Below are 16,473 nucleotides of genomic sequence, written 5' to 3'. Positions count from 1 at the left end.
ACCTCCGAGCCTACCCGTCATACGGGTGCGTCCTAGCCATATCATCTGGGGGACGAAAAGGAACATCTTAATCGAGTTGTGAGGGAACTTCAGAAACAGACACAACAGTTGTGGGGACTATCCCGTAAGCACAGCAGGGGAGGACCACAACACACAAGCGCTAGAAGGTAGGCACAGATTTCCACCTGCAAAGGGAACTCTGGAGGTGCCATCGGACCGGCCGGACTTGCGCAGCCCGGTTAACCGTATTCCGGACTGAGGATCCTGGGACCTTCAGTAAAGAGGTAAAGAGACTGCAACCTGGTGTCCTCGTTATTTAACCTGCACCGCACCACCACAACATCATCACCATCCCTTCCACCTTCATTGTACGCCCCACAGCAGGGTCACGGACCGGGTCTAGCCACCGTGACAACCCCAGAACAGAGACTCAGAGGCCCGGTACCGGGTACCCCTCGGCCCTGCGACAGTGGGGGCGCTACACATGCATACAAGATAGGAGGGAGAGGGCCATTATACAGTGCTGAGCATCATGTGGGGCCATTATACAGTATGAAGCATCATGTGTGGCCATTATACAATATGAAGCATCATGTGTGGCCATTTTACAGTATAAGCATTGTGTGGCAATTATACAGTATGGAGCATTATGTGTGGCCATTATACAGTATGGAGCATCATGTGGGACCATTATACAGTATGGAGCATCATGTGTGGCCATTATACAGTAAAGATCATCATGTGGGGTCGTTATACAGTATGGAGCACTGTGTGGCTATTATACAGTACTAGCTGTTTCCAGCCAGCTAACGCTCGGCATGCTCATTGCTATCTAATTAACGCTGCTAGTGATTAAACTAAAGTAAATAATGACAACATTCAATAGCGCTTACGCAGGTGGTAAATTAACTTAAAATGAAGTTAATAACAATAATAATAATTAAAAATCAGAATAATACTAATACATTTTATTCACAGTGTAAAATCAAAAGCAAACTCGATTTGTGTGGTAATGTGTGGGGACAGAGCCTTGTGTGGTAATGTGTGGGGACGCAGCCTCATGTGGTAATGTGTGAGGACGGAGCCTCGTGTGGTAATGTGTGAGGACGGAGCTTCATGTGGTAATGTGTGGGGACGGAGCCTCATGTGGTAATGTGGAGGGACGGAGCCTCTTATGGTAATGTGTGGGGACAAAGCCTCGTGTGGTAATGTGGGGGGACGTAGCCTCGTGTGGTAATGTGTGGGGACAGAGCCTCATGTGGTAATGTGTGGGGACAGAGCCTCGTGTGGTAATGTGTGGGGACGGAGCCTCGTGTGGTAATGTGTGAGGATGGAGCCTCGTGTGGTAATGTGTGGGGACAGAGCCTCGTGTGGTAATGTGTGGGGACGGAGCCTCATGTGGTAATGTGGAGGGACGGAGCCTCGTATGGTAATGTGTGGAGACAGAGCCTCGTGTGGTAATGTGTGAGGACGGAGCCTCGTATGGTAATGTGTGGGGACGGTGCCTCATGTGGTAATGTGTGAGGACAGAGCCTCGTATGGTAATGTGTGGGGACGGAGCCTTATGTGGTAATGTGTGGGGATGGAGCCTCATGTGGTAATGTGTGAGGACGGAGCCTCATGTCGTAATGTGTGTGGACGGAGCCTCGTGTGGTAATGTGTGAGGACGGAGCCTCGTATGGTAATGTGTGGGGACGGAGCCTCGTGTGGTAATGTGTGGGGATGGAGCCTTGTGTGGTAATGTGGGGGAGCAGGATTCTATGTGGTAATGTGGTGGGGGGGCAGGATTATGTGTGGTAATGTGGTGGGGGGCGTGATTATGTGTGGTAATGTGGTAAGGGGGTGGGACTTTGTGTGGTAATGTGGTGGGGGGCGGGATTATGTGTGGTAATGTGGTGGGGGGGCGGGATTATGTGTGGTATTGTGGTGGGGGGCGGGATCATGTGTGGTAATGTGGGGGGGGCGGGATCATGTGTGGTAATGTGGTGGGGGGTGGGATTATGTGTGGTAATGTGGTGGGGGGTGGGATTATGTGTGGTAATGTGGTGGGGGGTGGGATTATGTGTGGTAATGTGGTGGGGGGGCCGGATTATATGTGGTAATGTGGTGGGGGTGTGATTATGTGTGGTAATGTGGTAAGGGGGCGGGACTTTGTGTGGTAATGTGGTGGGGGCAGGATTATGTGTGGTAATGTGGTGGGGGGGCGGGATTATGTGTGGTATTGTGGTGGGGGGCGTGATCATGTGTGGTAATGTGGTGAGGGGGTGGGATTATGTGTGGTAATGTGGGGGGGCGGGATTATGTGTGGTAATGTGGTGGTGGGCGGGATTATGTGTGGTACTGTGGTGGGGGCGGGATTATGTGTGGTAATGTGGTGGGGGGCGGGATTATGTGTGGTAATGTGGTGGGGTGGCAGGATTATGTGTGGTAATGTGGTGGGGGGCAGGATTATGTGTGGTAATGTGGTGGGGGGCAGGATTGTGTGTGGTGATGTGGTGGGGGGGCGGGATTATGTGTGGCAATGTGGTGGGGGGCGGGATTATGTGTGGTAATGTGGGGGAGCGGGATTATGTGTGGTAATGTGGTGGGGGGATTATGTGTGGTAATGTGGTGGGGGCGGGATTATGTGTGGTAATGTGGTGGGGGGGCGGGATTATATGTGGTGATGTGGTGGGGGGCGGGATTATGTGTGGTGGGGTGCGGGATTATGTGTGGTAATGTGGTGGGGGTGGGATTATTTGTGGTGATGTGGTGGGGGGTCGGGATTATGTGTGGTGGGGTGTGGGATTATGTGTGGTAATGTGGTGGGGGTCAGGATTATTTGTGGTAATGTGGTGGGGGGGCGGGATTATCTGTGGTAATGTGGTGGGGGGCGGGATTATGTGTGGTGATGTGGTGGGGGGCAGGATTATGTGTGGTGATGTGGTGGGGGGCTGGATTATGTGTGGTGATGTGGTGGGGGGCTGGATTATGTGTGGTAATGTGGTGGAGGGCCGGATTATGTGTGGTGATGTGGTGGGGGGCGGGATTATGTGTGGTAATGTGGTGGGGGGCGGGATTATGTGTGGTGATGTGGTGGGGGGGCAGGATTATGTGTAGTAATGTGGTGGGGGGCAGGATTATGTGTGGTAATGTGTTGGGGGGCGGGATTATCTGTGGTTATGTGGGTGGGCGGGATTATGTGTGGTAATGTGGTGGGGGGATTATGTGTGGTAATGTGGTGGGGGGCTGGATTATGTGTGGTAATGTGGTGGGGGGGCGGGATTGTGTGTGGTAATGTGGCGGGGCGGATTGTGTGTGGTAATGTGGTGGGGGGACGGGATTGTGTGTGGTAATGTGGTGGAGGGGCGGGATTGTGTGTGGTAATGTGGTGGGGGGGTGGGATTGTGTGTGGTAATGTGATGGGGGCGTGATTGTGTGTGGTAATGTGGTGGGGGCAAGATTGTGTGTGATAATGTGGTGGGGGGGCGGGATTGTGTGTGGTAATGTGGTGGGGGGGCGGGATTGTGTGTGGTAATGTGGTGGGGGTGGGATTGTGTGTGGTAATGGGGTGGGGGGTGGGATTATGTGTGGTGATGTGGCGGTGGAGCTACTGTGCAGGGGGCGGGATTAGCGAGTAATCACGATGCCTCTTATATATATAGATGGAGAATCATATGTGGCCATTATACAGTATAGAGCACTGTGTGGCCATTATACAGTATGGAGTATCATGTGTGGCCATTATAGAGTACTGAGCATCATGTGGGCCCATTATACAGTATGAAGCACTGTGTGGCTATTATACAGTATGGAGCATCATGTGTGGCCATTATACAGTACAGAGCACTGTGTGGCCATTATACAGTATGGAGCATAATGTGTGGCCATTATACAGTACTGAGCATCATGTGGGGCCATTATACAGTATGGAGCACTGTGTGGCCATTATACAGTATGGAGCATCATGTGTGGCCTGTTGTGAACTCTATTTCTGGGCTCCCTCTTGTGGTCACAAGTGGTACTGTGTGAGTGCTGTCTTTCTGCAGGTTTGTGACTGGCATCAGCTGTCTCGTTATCTCTGGGCTGGTTTTCTATTTAAGCTCACTTGGACTCTCAGTCTATGCCTGCTGTCAATGTATTCAGTGCTATTCTGATTCCTTCTGACTACCTTGCTCCCAGTCTCTTCAAGAGAAGCTAAGTTTCCGTTTTGTTCATTTTTTGATCATCAGTGTTCTATATGTTTCTTGTCCAGCTTGCTAATATGTGATTTCCCAGCTTGCTGGTAGCTCTGGGGGGCTGAGTTTCTCCCCCCACACCGTTAGTTAGTGTGGGGGTTCTTGATTTCTCAGCGTGGATATTTTGGTAGGGTTTTTTACTGACCGCACAGTTCGCTATCTGTCTTCTGCTATCTAGTATTAGCGGGCTTCATTTGCTGAATCTGTTTTCATTCCTACGTGTGTCTTTTCTCCTTACCTCACCGTTATTATTTGTTGGGGGCTTCCTATATCTTTGGGGTTATTTCTCTTGAGGCAAGTGAGGTCTTGCTTTCTCTTTAGGGGTAGTCAGTTTCTCAGGCTGCGTCGAGACGTCCAGGATTTTAGGCACGTTCACCGGCTACCTTTAGTGTGTTTGGATAGGATCAGGTTTTGCGGTCAGTCCAGTTACCACCTCCCTAGAGCTCGTGTCTATGTTTAGTTACTTAGCTAGTATTTCCTGTGATCCCCAGCCACTGGGATCATAACAGTACAGCAGGCCTAAAAAGTGTTTAATGTATCGCATGAAGTGGGATAAAAGAAGTCCTGAGTACAACTTTTTTTTTTTTTTTTCCTCCTTTGCAACAGTCTGTCTAGCTTCTCTCATCCCCTTAATCTCTGGGTGGTTTTGAGCTCAGCTGCAGACATGGATATTCAGAGTCTGACTTCTAGTGTGGATCATCTTGCTGCAAAGGTGCAAAATATTCAGGATTTTGTTGTTCATAGCCCTATGTCTGAGCCAAAGATACCTATTCCTGAGTTGTTTTCTGGAGATAGATCTAGGTTTCTGAATTTTAGGAATAATTGTAAATTGTTTCTATCTTTGAGACCTCGTTCCTCTGGTGATTCCGCTCAGCAAGTTAAAATTGTTATCTCCTTGTTACGCGGCGACCCTCAAGATTGGGCTTTCTCTCTGGCGCCAGGAGATCCTGCATTGCTGAATGTGGATGCGTTTTTTCTGGCGCTTGGACTGCTTTATGACGAACCTAATCTTGAGAACCAGGCAGAAAAGGCTTTGCTGGCTATCTCTCAAGGTCAGGATGAAGCTGAGGTGTACTGTCAAAAATTTCGGAAATGGTCAGTGCTTACTCAATGGAATGAGTGTGCCCTGGCTGCAAATTTCAGAGAGGGTCTTTCTGAAGCCATTAAGAATGTTATGGTGGGGTTCCCCACGCCTGCAAGTCTGAGTGATTCAATGGCTTTGGCCATTCAGATTGATCGGCGATTGCGGGAGCGCAAATCTGCGCATCCTCTGGCGGTGTTCTCTGAACAGAGACCTGAGTCAATGCAATGTGACAGAATTCTGACTAGAATTGAGCGACAAAGTCATAGACGTCAAAATGGGTTGTGCTTTTACTGTGGTGATTCTACTCATGTTATCTCAGCATGCTCTAAGCGCTTAAAAAAAATCGCTAAACCTGTCACCGTTGGTACTATACAGCCTAAGTTCATTTTGTCTGTTACTTTAATCTGTTCTTTGTCATCCTACTCGGTTATGGCTTTTGTGGATTCAGGTGCTGCTCTGAATCTTATGGATTTGTCGTTTGCCAAGCGCTGTGGTTTTGTTCTGGAGCCTTTGGAATTTCCTATTCCACTGAGGGGAATAGATGCTACGCCATTGGCTGAGAATAAGCCTCAGTATTGGACTCAAGTGACCATGTGCATGACTCCTGTACATCAGGAGGTGATTCGCTTTCTTGTGCTGCATAATTTGCATGATGTTGTAGTTTTGGGTCTGCCATGGCTGCAGGCCCATAATCCAGTTCTGGATTGGAAAGCTATGTCTGTGTCAAGTTGGGGTTGTCAGGGGATTCATGGCGATGTCCCTTTGGTGTCAATTGCTTCTTCCACTCCTTCTGAGGTCCCTGAGTTTTTGTCGGACTACCAGGATGTATTTGATGAGCCCAGATCCGGTGCCCTGCCTCCTCATAGGGATTGTGATTGTGCTATAAATTTGATTCCTGGCAGTAAGTTCCCTAAGGGACGACTTTTTAATTTGTCTATACCAGAACATGCCGCGATGCGGAGTTATATAAAGGAGTCTTTGGCGAAGGGACATATTCGCCCATCCTCCTCCCCTCTTGGTGCAGGATTCTTTTTTGTGGCCAAGAAGGATGGTTCTCTGAGACCTTGTATAGATTATCGTCTTCTAAATAAAATCACGGTCAAATTTCAGTATCCTTTGCCATTATTGTCTGATCTGTTTGCTCGGATTAAGGGATCCAGTTGGTTCACCAAGATAGATCTTCGTGGTGCGTATAACCTTGTGCGTATCAAGCAGGGGGACGAATGGAAAACAGCATTTAATACGCCCGAAGGCCATTTTGAGTACTTGGTGATGCCTTTTGGACTCTCTAATGCTCCTTCTGTGTTTCAGTCCTTTATGCATGACATTTTCCGAGAATATCTGGATAAATTTATGATTGTGTATCTGGATGACATTTTGGTCTTTTCTAATGATTGGGAGTCCCATGTGAAGCAGGTCAGGATGGTGTTTCAGGTCCTGCGTGCTAATGCTTTATTTGTGAAGGGCTCAAAATGTCTCTTCGGAGTACAGAAGGTTTCCTTTTTGGGTTTTATTTTTTCTCCTTCTACTATTGAGATGGACCCAGTCAAGGTCCAGGCTATTCATGACTGGACTCAGCCTACATCTGTTAAGAGTCTTCAGAAGTTCTTGGGTTTTGCTAATTTTTACCGTCGCTTCATCGCTAATTTTTCTGGCGTGGTTAAGCCCTTGACGGATTTGACCAAGAAAGGTTCTGATGTGACTAATTGGTCTCCTGCGGCAGTGGAAGCCTTTCGGGAGCTGAAGCGCCGGTTTTTTTCAGCTCCAGTCTTATGTCAGCCTGATGTCTCTCTTCCTTTCCAGGTCGAGGTGGATGCTTCTGAGATTGGAGCAGGGGCTGTTTTGTCGCAGAGAAGCTCTGATGGCTCTGTGATGAAGCCTTGTGCCTTCTTTTCAAGAAAGTTTTCGCCTGCCGAGCAGAATTATGATGTTGGTAATCGGGAGTTGTTGGCTATGAAGTGGGCATTTGAGGAGTGGCGACATTGGCTCGAGGGAGCTAGGCATCGTGTGGTGGTCTTGACTGATCACAAAAATCTGATTTATCTCGAGTCTGCCAAGCGCCTGAATCCTACACAGGCTCGTTGGTCGTTGTTTTTCTCCTGCTTCGATTTCGTGGTCTCGTACCTGCCTGGTTCGAAGGACGTGAAGGCTGATGCCCTTTCTAGGAGTTTTGTGCCTGACTCTCCGGGAGTTTCAGAGCCGGCTGGTATCCTCAAAGAGGGAGTGATTTTGTCTGCCATTTCCCCAGATTTGCGACGAGTGCTGCAGAAATTTCAGGCTGATAGACCTGACCGTTGCCCACCAGAGAGACTGTTTGTCCCAGATAGATGGACCAGCAGAGTTATTTCCGAGGTTCATTCTTCGGTGTTGGCAGGTCATCCTGGGATTTTTGGTACCAGAGATTTGGTGGCTAGGTCCTTCTGGTGGCCTTCCTTGTCGCGGGATGTGCGTTCCTTTGTGCAGTCCTGTGGGATTTGTGCTCGGGCTAAGCCTTGCTGTTCTCGTGCCAGCGGTTTGCTTTTGCCTTTGCCTGTCCCGAAGAGGCCTTGGACGCACATTTCCATGGATTTTATTTCAGATCTTCCAGTATCTCAGAGAATGTCTGTCATCTGGGTGGTGTGTGATCGTTTTTCCAAAATGGTCCATTTGGTGCCCTTGCCTAAGTTGCCTTCCTCCTCCGATTTGGTTCCTTTATTTTTTCAGAATGTGGTTCGCTTGCATGGCATCCCTGAAAATATTGTGTCTGACAGAGGATCCCAGTTTGTGTCCAGATTTTGGCGGATTTTTTGTGCTAAGATGGGCATTGATTTGTCTTTTTCGTCGGCCTTCCATCCTCAGACGAATGGCCAAACCGAGCGAACTAATCAGACGTTGGAAACTTATTTAAGATGTTTTGTTTCTGCTGATCAGGATGATTGGGTGACTTTTTTGCCATTGGCCGAGTTTGCCCTTAATAATCGGGCTAGTTCTGCTACTTTGGTTTCGCCTTTTTTCTGCAATTCTGGTTTTCATCCTCGTTTTTCCTCGGGTCAGGTTGAGCCTTCTGACTGTCCGGGGGTGGATTCTGTGGTGGATAGGTTGCAGCAGATTTGGAACCATGTGGTGGACAATTTGAAGTTGTCACAGGAGAAGGCTCAGCACTTTGCCAACCGCCGTCGCGGTGTTGGTCCCCGACTACGTGTTGGGGATTTGGTATGGCTGTCTTCTCGGTATGTTCCTATGAAGGTTTCATCTCCTAAATTCAAGCCTCGCTTCATCGCTCCTTATAAGATTTTGGAAATCCTTAACCCGGTGTCTTTTCGTTTGGACCTCCCAGCATTGTTTGCCATTCATAATGTATTCCATAGGTCTTTGTTGCGGAGGTATGTGGTGCCTGTGGTTCCTTCTGTTGAGCCTCCTGCTCCGGTGCTGGTTGAGGGCGAATTGGAGTACGTGGTGGAGAAGATCTTGGATTCTCGTATTTCCAGACGGAGGCTTCAGTATTTAGTTAAGTGGAAGGGCTATGGTCAGGAGGATAATTCCTGGGTTGTCGCCTCTGATGTCCATGCGGCCGATTTGGTTCGTGCCTTCCATGCGGCTCATCCTGATCGCCCTGGGGGTCTTGATGAGGGTTCGGTGACCCCTCCTCAAGGGGGGGGGGGTACTGTTGCGAACTCTATTTCTGGGCTCCCTCTTGTGGTCACAAGTGGTACTGTGTGAGTGCTGTCTTTCTGCGGGTTTGTGACTGGCATCAGCTGTCTCGTTATCTGTGGGCTGGTTTTCTATTTAAGCTCACTTGGACTCTCAGTCTATGCCTGCTGTCAATGTATTCAGTGCTATTCTGATTCCTTCTGACTACCTTGCTCCCAGTCTCTTCAAGAGAAGCTAAGTTTCCGTTTTGTTCATTTTTTGATCATCAGTGTTCTATATGTTTCTTGTCCAGCTTGCTAATATGTGATTTCCCAGCTTGCTGGTAGCTCTGGGGGGCTGAGTTTCTCCCCCCACACCGTTAGTTGGTGTGGGGGTTCTTGATTTCTCAGCGTGGATATTTTGGCAGGGTTTTTTACTGACCGCACAGTTCGCTATCTGTCTTCTGCTATCTAGTATTAGCGGGCCTCATTTGCTGAATCTGTTTTCATTCCTACGTGTGTCTTTTCTCCTTACCTCACCGTTATTATTTGTTGGGGGCTTCCTATATCTTTGGGGTTATTTCTCTTGAGGCAAGTGAGGTCTTGCTTTCTCTTTAGGGGTAGTCAGTTTCTCAGGCTGCGTCGAGACGTCCAGGATTTTAGGCACGTTCACCGGCTACCTTTAGTGTGTTTGGATAGGATCAGGTTTTGCGGTCAGTCCAGTTACCACCTCCCTAGAGCTCGTGTCTATGTTTAGTTACTTAGCTAGTATTTCCTGTGATCCCCAGCCACTGGGATCATAACAGTGGCCATTATGCAGTATAGAGCACTGTGTGGCCATTATACAGTATGGAGCATCATGTGTGGCCATTATACAGTATGGATCATCATGTGGGGCCATTATACAATTTGGAGCATCATGTGTGGCCATTATACAGTATTGAGCATCATGTGGGGTCATTATACAGTATGGAGCACTGTGTGGCCATATTTTTTTGTTCATAATTATTGTTTATGAAACAGTGTGATCAGCAGTACTAAATGGGTGTGGTTGAGGCGCGGATATGGGTGTGACTAGTTGTGAAATGGGTGTGGTCAGAGGCGTGGCCTAAAATTTGCCACGGCGCCCGTAGCACGCCACAAACTTTATCCCTCTTTCCCTTCTTCAAAAGTTGGGAGGTATGATACCGCATTTGCCGGATCGCGGCAAGTGCCGCAAATGTCCACAAATCCCATAGGAAATGAATGAGGGCAAACGCAGTGTTGCCATAAGTGATCCATTTACGCGGTAGATGCCGAAAAACTGCCCGATCTGCTGCAAAAGGCTACTTTCACCTCAGCGATTTTTGCCAAAGTCACTGCCGATAGTGTCATACTTACCGAAGGGGGAGGCAGCACTAAAAGTGCCTAGAGCAGCAGAAACTCTAAATACGGCCCTGCCTGCTTCACAAAGTCTCCTCTTAAGAGTTGTTGTAGAGATGTGTCTGCTGCTAGAACTCTTTGTGGCATTGACCTGGTCTCTAATCTGAGCTGCTGTTAACCTGCGATTTCTGAGGCTGGTGACTCGGATAAACTTATCCTCAGAAGCAGAGGTGACTCTTGGTCTTCCTTTCCTGGGGCGTTTCTCATGTGAGCCAGTTTCTTTGTAGCGCTTGATATTTTTTGCCACTGCACTTCGGGACACTTTCAAAGTTTTCCCAATTTTTCGGACTGACTGACCTTCATTTCTTAAAGTCATGATGGCCACTCGTTTTTCTTTACTTAGCTGCTTTTTTCTTGCCATAATACAAATTCAAACAGTCTATTCAGTAGGACTATCAGCTGTGTATCCACCAGACTTCTGCACAACACAACTGATGGTCCCAACACCAGTAATAAGGCAAGAAATCCCACCTGTTAAACCTGACAGGGCACACCTGTGATGCGAAAACCATTCCCGGTGACTACCTCTTGAAGCTCATCAAGAGAATGCCAAGAGTGTGCAAAGTAGTCATCAAAGCAAAAGGTGGCTACTTTGAAGAGCCTAGAATATAAGACATATTTTCAGTTGTTTCACACTTTTTTGTTAAGTATATAATTCCACATGTGTTAATTCATAGTTTTGATGCCTTCAGTTTGAATGTACAATTTTCATAGTCATGAAAATACAGAAAAATCTTAAAATGAGAAGGTGTGTCCAAACTTTTGGTCTGTACTGTATATTTTACAAGTGTGTATTTATTTTTCAAAATAACGAAACATAAATAAAACTATATAAATTTGGTATTGCTATATTCCTTCTCATCCATAAAATAAAGTCAACACTTTATTTGGAGCATGGTGAATAGTGTTAAATTAAAACAAAAAGAAGGTGGCAGAATTATTGTTGGTTTATATTTCTTTCCATAAAAAGTGAATAAGACTGCATCATCATTATACAAGGACAATGCATACAGTGATGTCTCTCGGTGTAGAAATAATAAATGTGTATTCCTATAGGTGGGATATTGGCCACTGGGCCTGGGCCCAACTACAACCTGTGCACAAAAAGTTACACCCCTGAATAAATGTATATAGTTATATCATATTCCTCACAAAATAATGATGAAGTAAAAAATGGTAAAGTGGATCAAGTTAATGTGTGTTTTCATACAGCTGCAAAAATCATTGTTAATAAGTAATATATGTGCTGTCCCATTACTAACCTATTAACTAACACTCCTTCTAATTACATTGAAGCAAGAAAAAAAAAAAGATGTATTGCTGGATTAGGCTGGGTTCACACATTATAGCCGCTGTGAATTTCTGTTTTTTTTTTTTGCAGCAATTTTACTAAATGGCAGTAAATACTGCACTGGGGCCACAAGATGCAATACCAGCTTTGCAAATCTCTCTCAGATTCTTACCTGGGGCTTCAACACAAGGTTTTCCAAGGTAAGGGTTCACTCACACGAACGTATATTCTCTCATCTGAGAGATTTGGGTGGATCATATCTATGACACTCCGGGCAAACTCTGATCCGACTGTCAGCATAGTGTGATCTGATTCTCTCGGATGAAGGAACAGAAGCTCAGGAGAGGAGAAGATGGAGGACAAAATTTCTCCATCTTCTCCATTGTGTGAGACCACAGAAATCAAACTGCACTCAGATATTATCCGAGTGAAGGCCGAATATTTCCATGTATCCGTACATTTGGATGGCTCTTTGTGCATAAAATCACAGCAAGCAGCCATTTGTTTTGCATGCCGAATCAGGATAAAAAGAAACAGCTGATCAGCACTGCCCCATAGTTTAACACTGGATAACACTCATCTGATGTTTATGCTTGTGTGAGTGACCCCTGCGAGGTAGTGTCCAGTGACCAGTATCACATATAGGGGTCGCTGTGTGTTCCCCCTAGGATGCGCATGGAGGCGTATTGAGGCCATGGGAGTGCATTGCAGTCACAGGCATAACTGTGATTGCAATGTGGAATAAAAAGTGAGTATTGGTCCTGGGCATACTATGTGTCCAGGGCAGATTTAGGGAAAACCTGCTCTGGGCTTTTGTGTTTGAATCAGACTGCAGGATGGTAGTGGTGCAGTCCGTTTCATTCCTGGCCAGGTTTTCCATGTGGCTGAAGGCCACAGATTCCAGTTAAAAACCCTGCAGTGGAGGGTTGGGTGTGTCAAGGTTCAGTGTCATTGTCTGGCGTTGGCAGGAGTACAGAGCAGGAGGCTCTGCAGAGCTCCACCTGTGTGAGGCAACACAGGCCAGCAGAGCCAAACAGCCAAGGCATCTGGAAGGCCTGGCACCCAAAGCTTACACAGTGGTGTAGTCGCACATGACAACTGGTCTCGGAGGTGGACTGGCATGTTTATTGGCTGCACACTGGAGAATATGGTTCCTGGCTGTGATCCGGAGGATATCGTGTACTGTGTAATGCTCTGAGTTGAATATTAAAGAGATATACGGTGGTGTATTCACCCACGGCAACAGGTCTCGGAGGTAGGCCGTCCTGTGCCCGGCTGTGATCCCGAGATGGACTGTCTTGTGCCTGGCTGTGAACCGGAGGTGGACTGGCGTGTTGAGTGACTGCAATCCAAAGGATATGGTTCCGGGCTGTGATTCAGAGGATATCGTGTGCTGTGTACCTTATGTGAGTTGAACATTAAAGAGACTTTTGCTTTGAACTTTGCTGGGTCACTGCCTCATCACTGCATAGTATGCTGCCGCTGCATGACACCCCTAAAACCAAAACTTTGCCGTGACTTCAATTCCTGCCAATTGAAAAAAATGACAACATTCCTGGGAATTGTAAGAAACACTGCGAGTCTCAGACCATCCGCAAGATCAGGGTGGGCACTGGGTCCATGTGCAGCTCAGTGTGCAGGACAGCATTGTAGACAGGTGTGGGCGCTGCCTGCATCTTAACGCATGGTAAAGAACCATCCGAGTTATGCATGCTGCATTTTTTTTCCTGGAAAAGACTCAGTCTGAGGAAAAAATCAGACATGTGCACAGCCCCATAGAATGACATTGTTCCGAATGCGATCCGGTGTTTTTCGGATCGCAATCTGACTGAAAATGCAGCCATGGGCACGAGCTCTTATAGGGTCTTATTGATGTTTTGTGGCTGCCATAGATTTTTTCTATGGTTTTGTGAATAGGGTTGAAATCACTTATAGGTTATGCGCACACAACGTTTTATTCAAGCAAGTCTGCCCTGAAATCTGCCTGAAAAAAACATTACCTCTCAAAGAATGTGCATTTCTGTGTAAAAACGACTCACTGTTCAAATGTTGAGTTTCTTGGTATCATAACTAGTGATGAGCGAGTATGCTCGTTACTCGGGTTTCTCTGAGCATGCTCGGGTGGTCTCCGAGTATTTCGGCGTGCTCAGAGATTTAGTTTATGTCGACGTAGCTGCATGATTTGCAGCTGCTAGATAGCTTGAATACATGTGGGGATTGCCTGTTTGTTAAGCAACCCCCACATGTATTCAAGCAGTCTATCAGCCGCAAATCATGCAGCTGTGTCGACATAAACTAAATCTCCGAGCAGGCTGAAATACTCGGAGACCACCCGAGCATGCTCAGAGAAACCCGAGTAGCGAGCATACTCGCTCATCACTAGTCTTAACTACATCACGTCTCTTAAGACTAGAGATGAGCGAACCTTTCATGAACAAATGTACCCGAACCCCATTAGATTCAATGGGAGGCAAAACCAAACGTATACACAACACCTTAAGGGGTGACAAAAAGCTCCCCAAACAGCTAAAATTAGGGGTAAACACCATGAAAATTGGCATCAATTGAGTCACAGTAGAAATTAGCACATGGCACAGCAGCAGTCAGCCATGGGCCATGCATGAGGTATCAGGTTCTGGTCCAGCATTTACAGCTTGGAATTGAAGTTTTAATGAGAACCTGGTGGTTAAGGGAGCAGTATAAGCCTTCTTTTTGTTATTCCAGCCACACTCAGATGGCACAAACATCAGTTTCATACAGTACTATTGGTTGAAAAATTGACCCACAGTAAAACCTTTTATAATAGCACAGAAGCAGTCAGCAATAGGCCATGCATGAAGTATCAAGGTCTGGGACAACATTTACAGCTTTCAATTGAAGTTTCAATTAAGACGTGGTGGCTAAGGGAGCGGTGTTGTAAGCCTTCTTTGCTTGGAGCCCAGATACCTCATGCAACAGCTCAATTTTTTTTTAGTTTTCCAGCCACACTCAGGTGGCAAAAAACATCAGTTTCATAGACTACTATTGGTAGAAAAATGTAAGAATAGTAACACAGGTGGGTGACTGATCAATTGACCCACAATAGAACATTTTATAATGGCACAGCAGCAGTCAGCAATAGGCCATGCATGTGGTATCAGGGTCTGGCCCAACATTTAGCGCTTTGAATTTAAGTTTAAATAAAGGCTAGGTGGGTGAGGGACCAGTGTAGACCTGCTGTGCTGGGAGCCCTGATACCTCATGCAACAGCTCATTTTTTTCCCCAGCCAAACTCAGGTGGCACAAATATCAGCTTGGTAAGGCACTAATGTTAGAAAAATGTAAGGATAGTAACACTAGTAGTTAACTAAAAGTTATTGCTGGCCTGATGTTCTGTGAGCCATACTGCAGAATACATACAGTAGAAATTTGATAATGCCATCTATGAGGTATCAGGGTCTGGGCCAGCATTTAGAGCTTTGAATTGAAATTTCAATTAAGACGTGATGGCTATGGGAGTGGTGTAAGCCATGGGAGACATGATACTTCATGCAACACCTTTTTTTTTTCCATCCAAACTCAGATGGCACAAACATCAGTTTCATACAGTACTATTGGCACAAAAAACGAAAGGAAAGTAACACAGGCAGTGGAGTGAAAGTGAGTGCAGGCCTGCCTGTCTGTCTGGGAGCCCTACTTACACAGGCAACCCATTAGATGGAGACCCAACTCGTAATCTCCACATTTCAAAAAAATTATTATCACACACTACTAAAGTGGCATCAATTTCAACAGAGTAGAAACAGTATAATAGGCCTCTGATGCACCTTCCACTACAGGCAATCCACCAGATGGAGACCCAACTTGAAGTCTCCACTTCACATTTCACGAAATAATTGTCACACACCACTAAAGTGGCATCAATATTCACAGAGTAGAAACAGTATAATAGGCCTCTGACACACCTTCTATCACAGGCAACCCACCAGATGGAGACCCAACTTGGAGTCTTCACATTTCAAAAATATATTATCATTCACACACACCATAAAGAGTGGCATCAATTACCACAGAGTATAAACAGTATAACAGGACTCTGACACACCCTCCACTACAGGCAATCCATCAGATGGAGACCCAACTTGGAGCCTCCACATTTCATAAAATAATTGTCACACACCACTAAAGTGGCATCAGTTTCCACAGAGTAGAAATAGTATAATAGGATTCTGACACACCTTCCTCCACAAGCAACCCACCAGACTGAGACCCAGCTTGGAGCCTCCACATTTCAAAAAATTGTAACATCAGCAGCAACAGCAGGCACAGAAGCCACCACAAAGATGGCACAGACTGCAATAACGTGAGATCAATCCATGACCCCAGGGCCATACTGGGACTAAAATTCAGCCCTGGCATTTGAAGGTACACAGCCCACTTGTCACATGGTGAATATGTAATATCTTTGTGTACCTGTAGGTCACAAGAAGTGAGGTGCGTGTAACACGACTATATAACATAGAGCTGTGCCCAGTATTACAGCTCTGCCCTTTTTATTGCTCTTAGGTGCAGGATCGGGCAAAGCTGATATTTTACACACACAGAGCTGGGTCTCATAAATAATGAAGATGATGCTGCGCTCTACATAATGCTGTATATATGCTTCATATAGCTGATGGACAGTGATACCCACTGAGCTAATATTTATCTATTTATTTTACTCAATGATATAGTGCCATTAATTCTACAGCACTTGACAGATGTTATCTTTACTGTCCCCATCGGGGCTCACAATCTACATTCCCTATGAGGCATTGGAGTGTTGGAGAAAACCAGAGTACCTGGAAGAAACCCACGCAAACACTGGGAGAA

The 16,473-nt window shown here is 46.5% G+C and overlaps 1 protein-coding gene across 2 annotated transcripts in view; it reads left to right on the top strand.

Moving 5' to 3' along the window:
- Positions 1–16,473, top strand: part of METTL1 (methyltransferase 1, tRNA methylguanosine) — a 74,823-nt gene that overhangs the window by 35,942 nt on the left and 22,408 nt on the right. Inside the window, exon 2 of one of the 2 annotated variants that reach the window (XM_077297790.1) lies at positions 11,713–11,822. In XM_077297790.1, coding sequence (XP_077153905.1) covers positions 11,725–11,822 — 98 coding nt within the window. In that variant the 5' untranslated portion in view covers positions 11,713–11,724. Of the gene's footprint in view, positions 1–11,709; positions 11,823–16,473 lie in introns of those variants that run through there. The other variant, XM_077297792.1, reaches the window with a different exon arrangement.

Source organism: Ranitomeya variabilis, chromosome 3 (genome assembly GCF_051348905.1).
Source record: "Ranitomeya variabilis isolate aRanVar5 chromosome 3, aRanVar5.hap1, whole genome shotgun sequence".
Taxonomy (NCBI): Eukaryota; Metazoa; Chordata; class Amphibia; order Anura; family Dendrobatidae; genus Ranitomeya; species Ranitomeya variabilis.
Note: the sequence above shows the minus strand (reverse complement) of the source record. Positions and strands in the feature narration are given on the sequence as shown.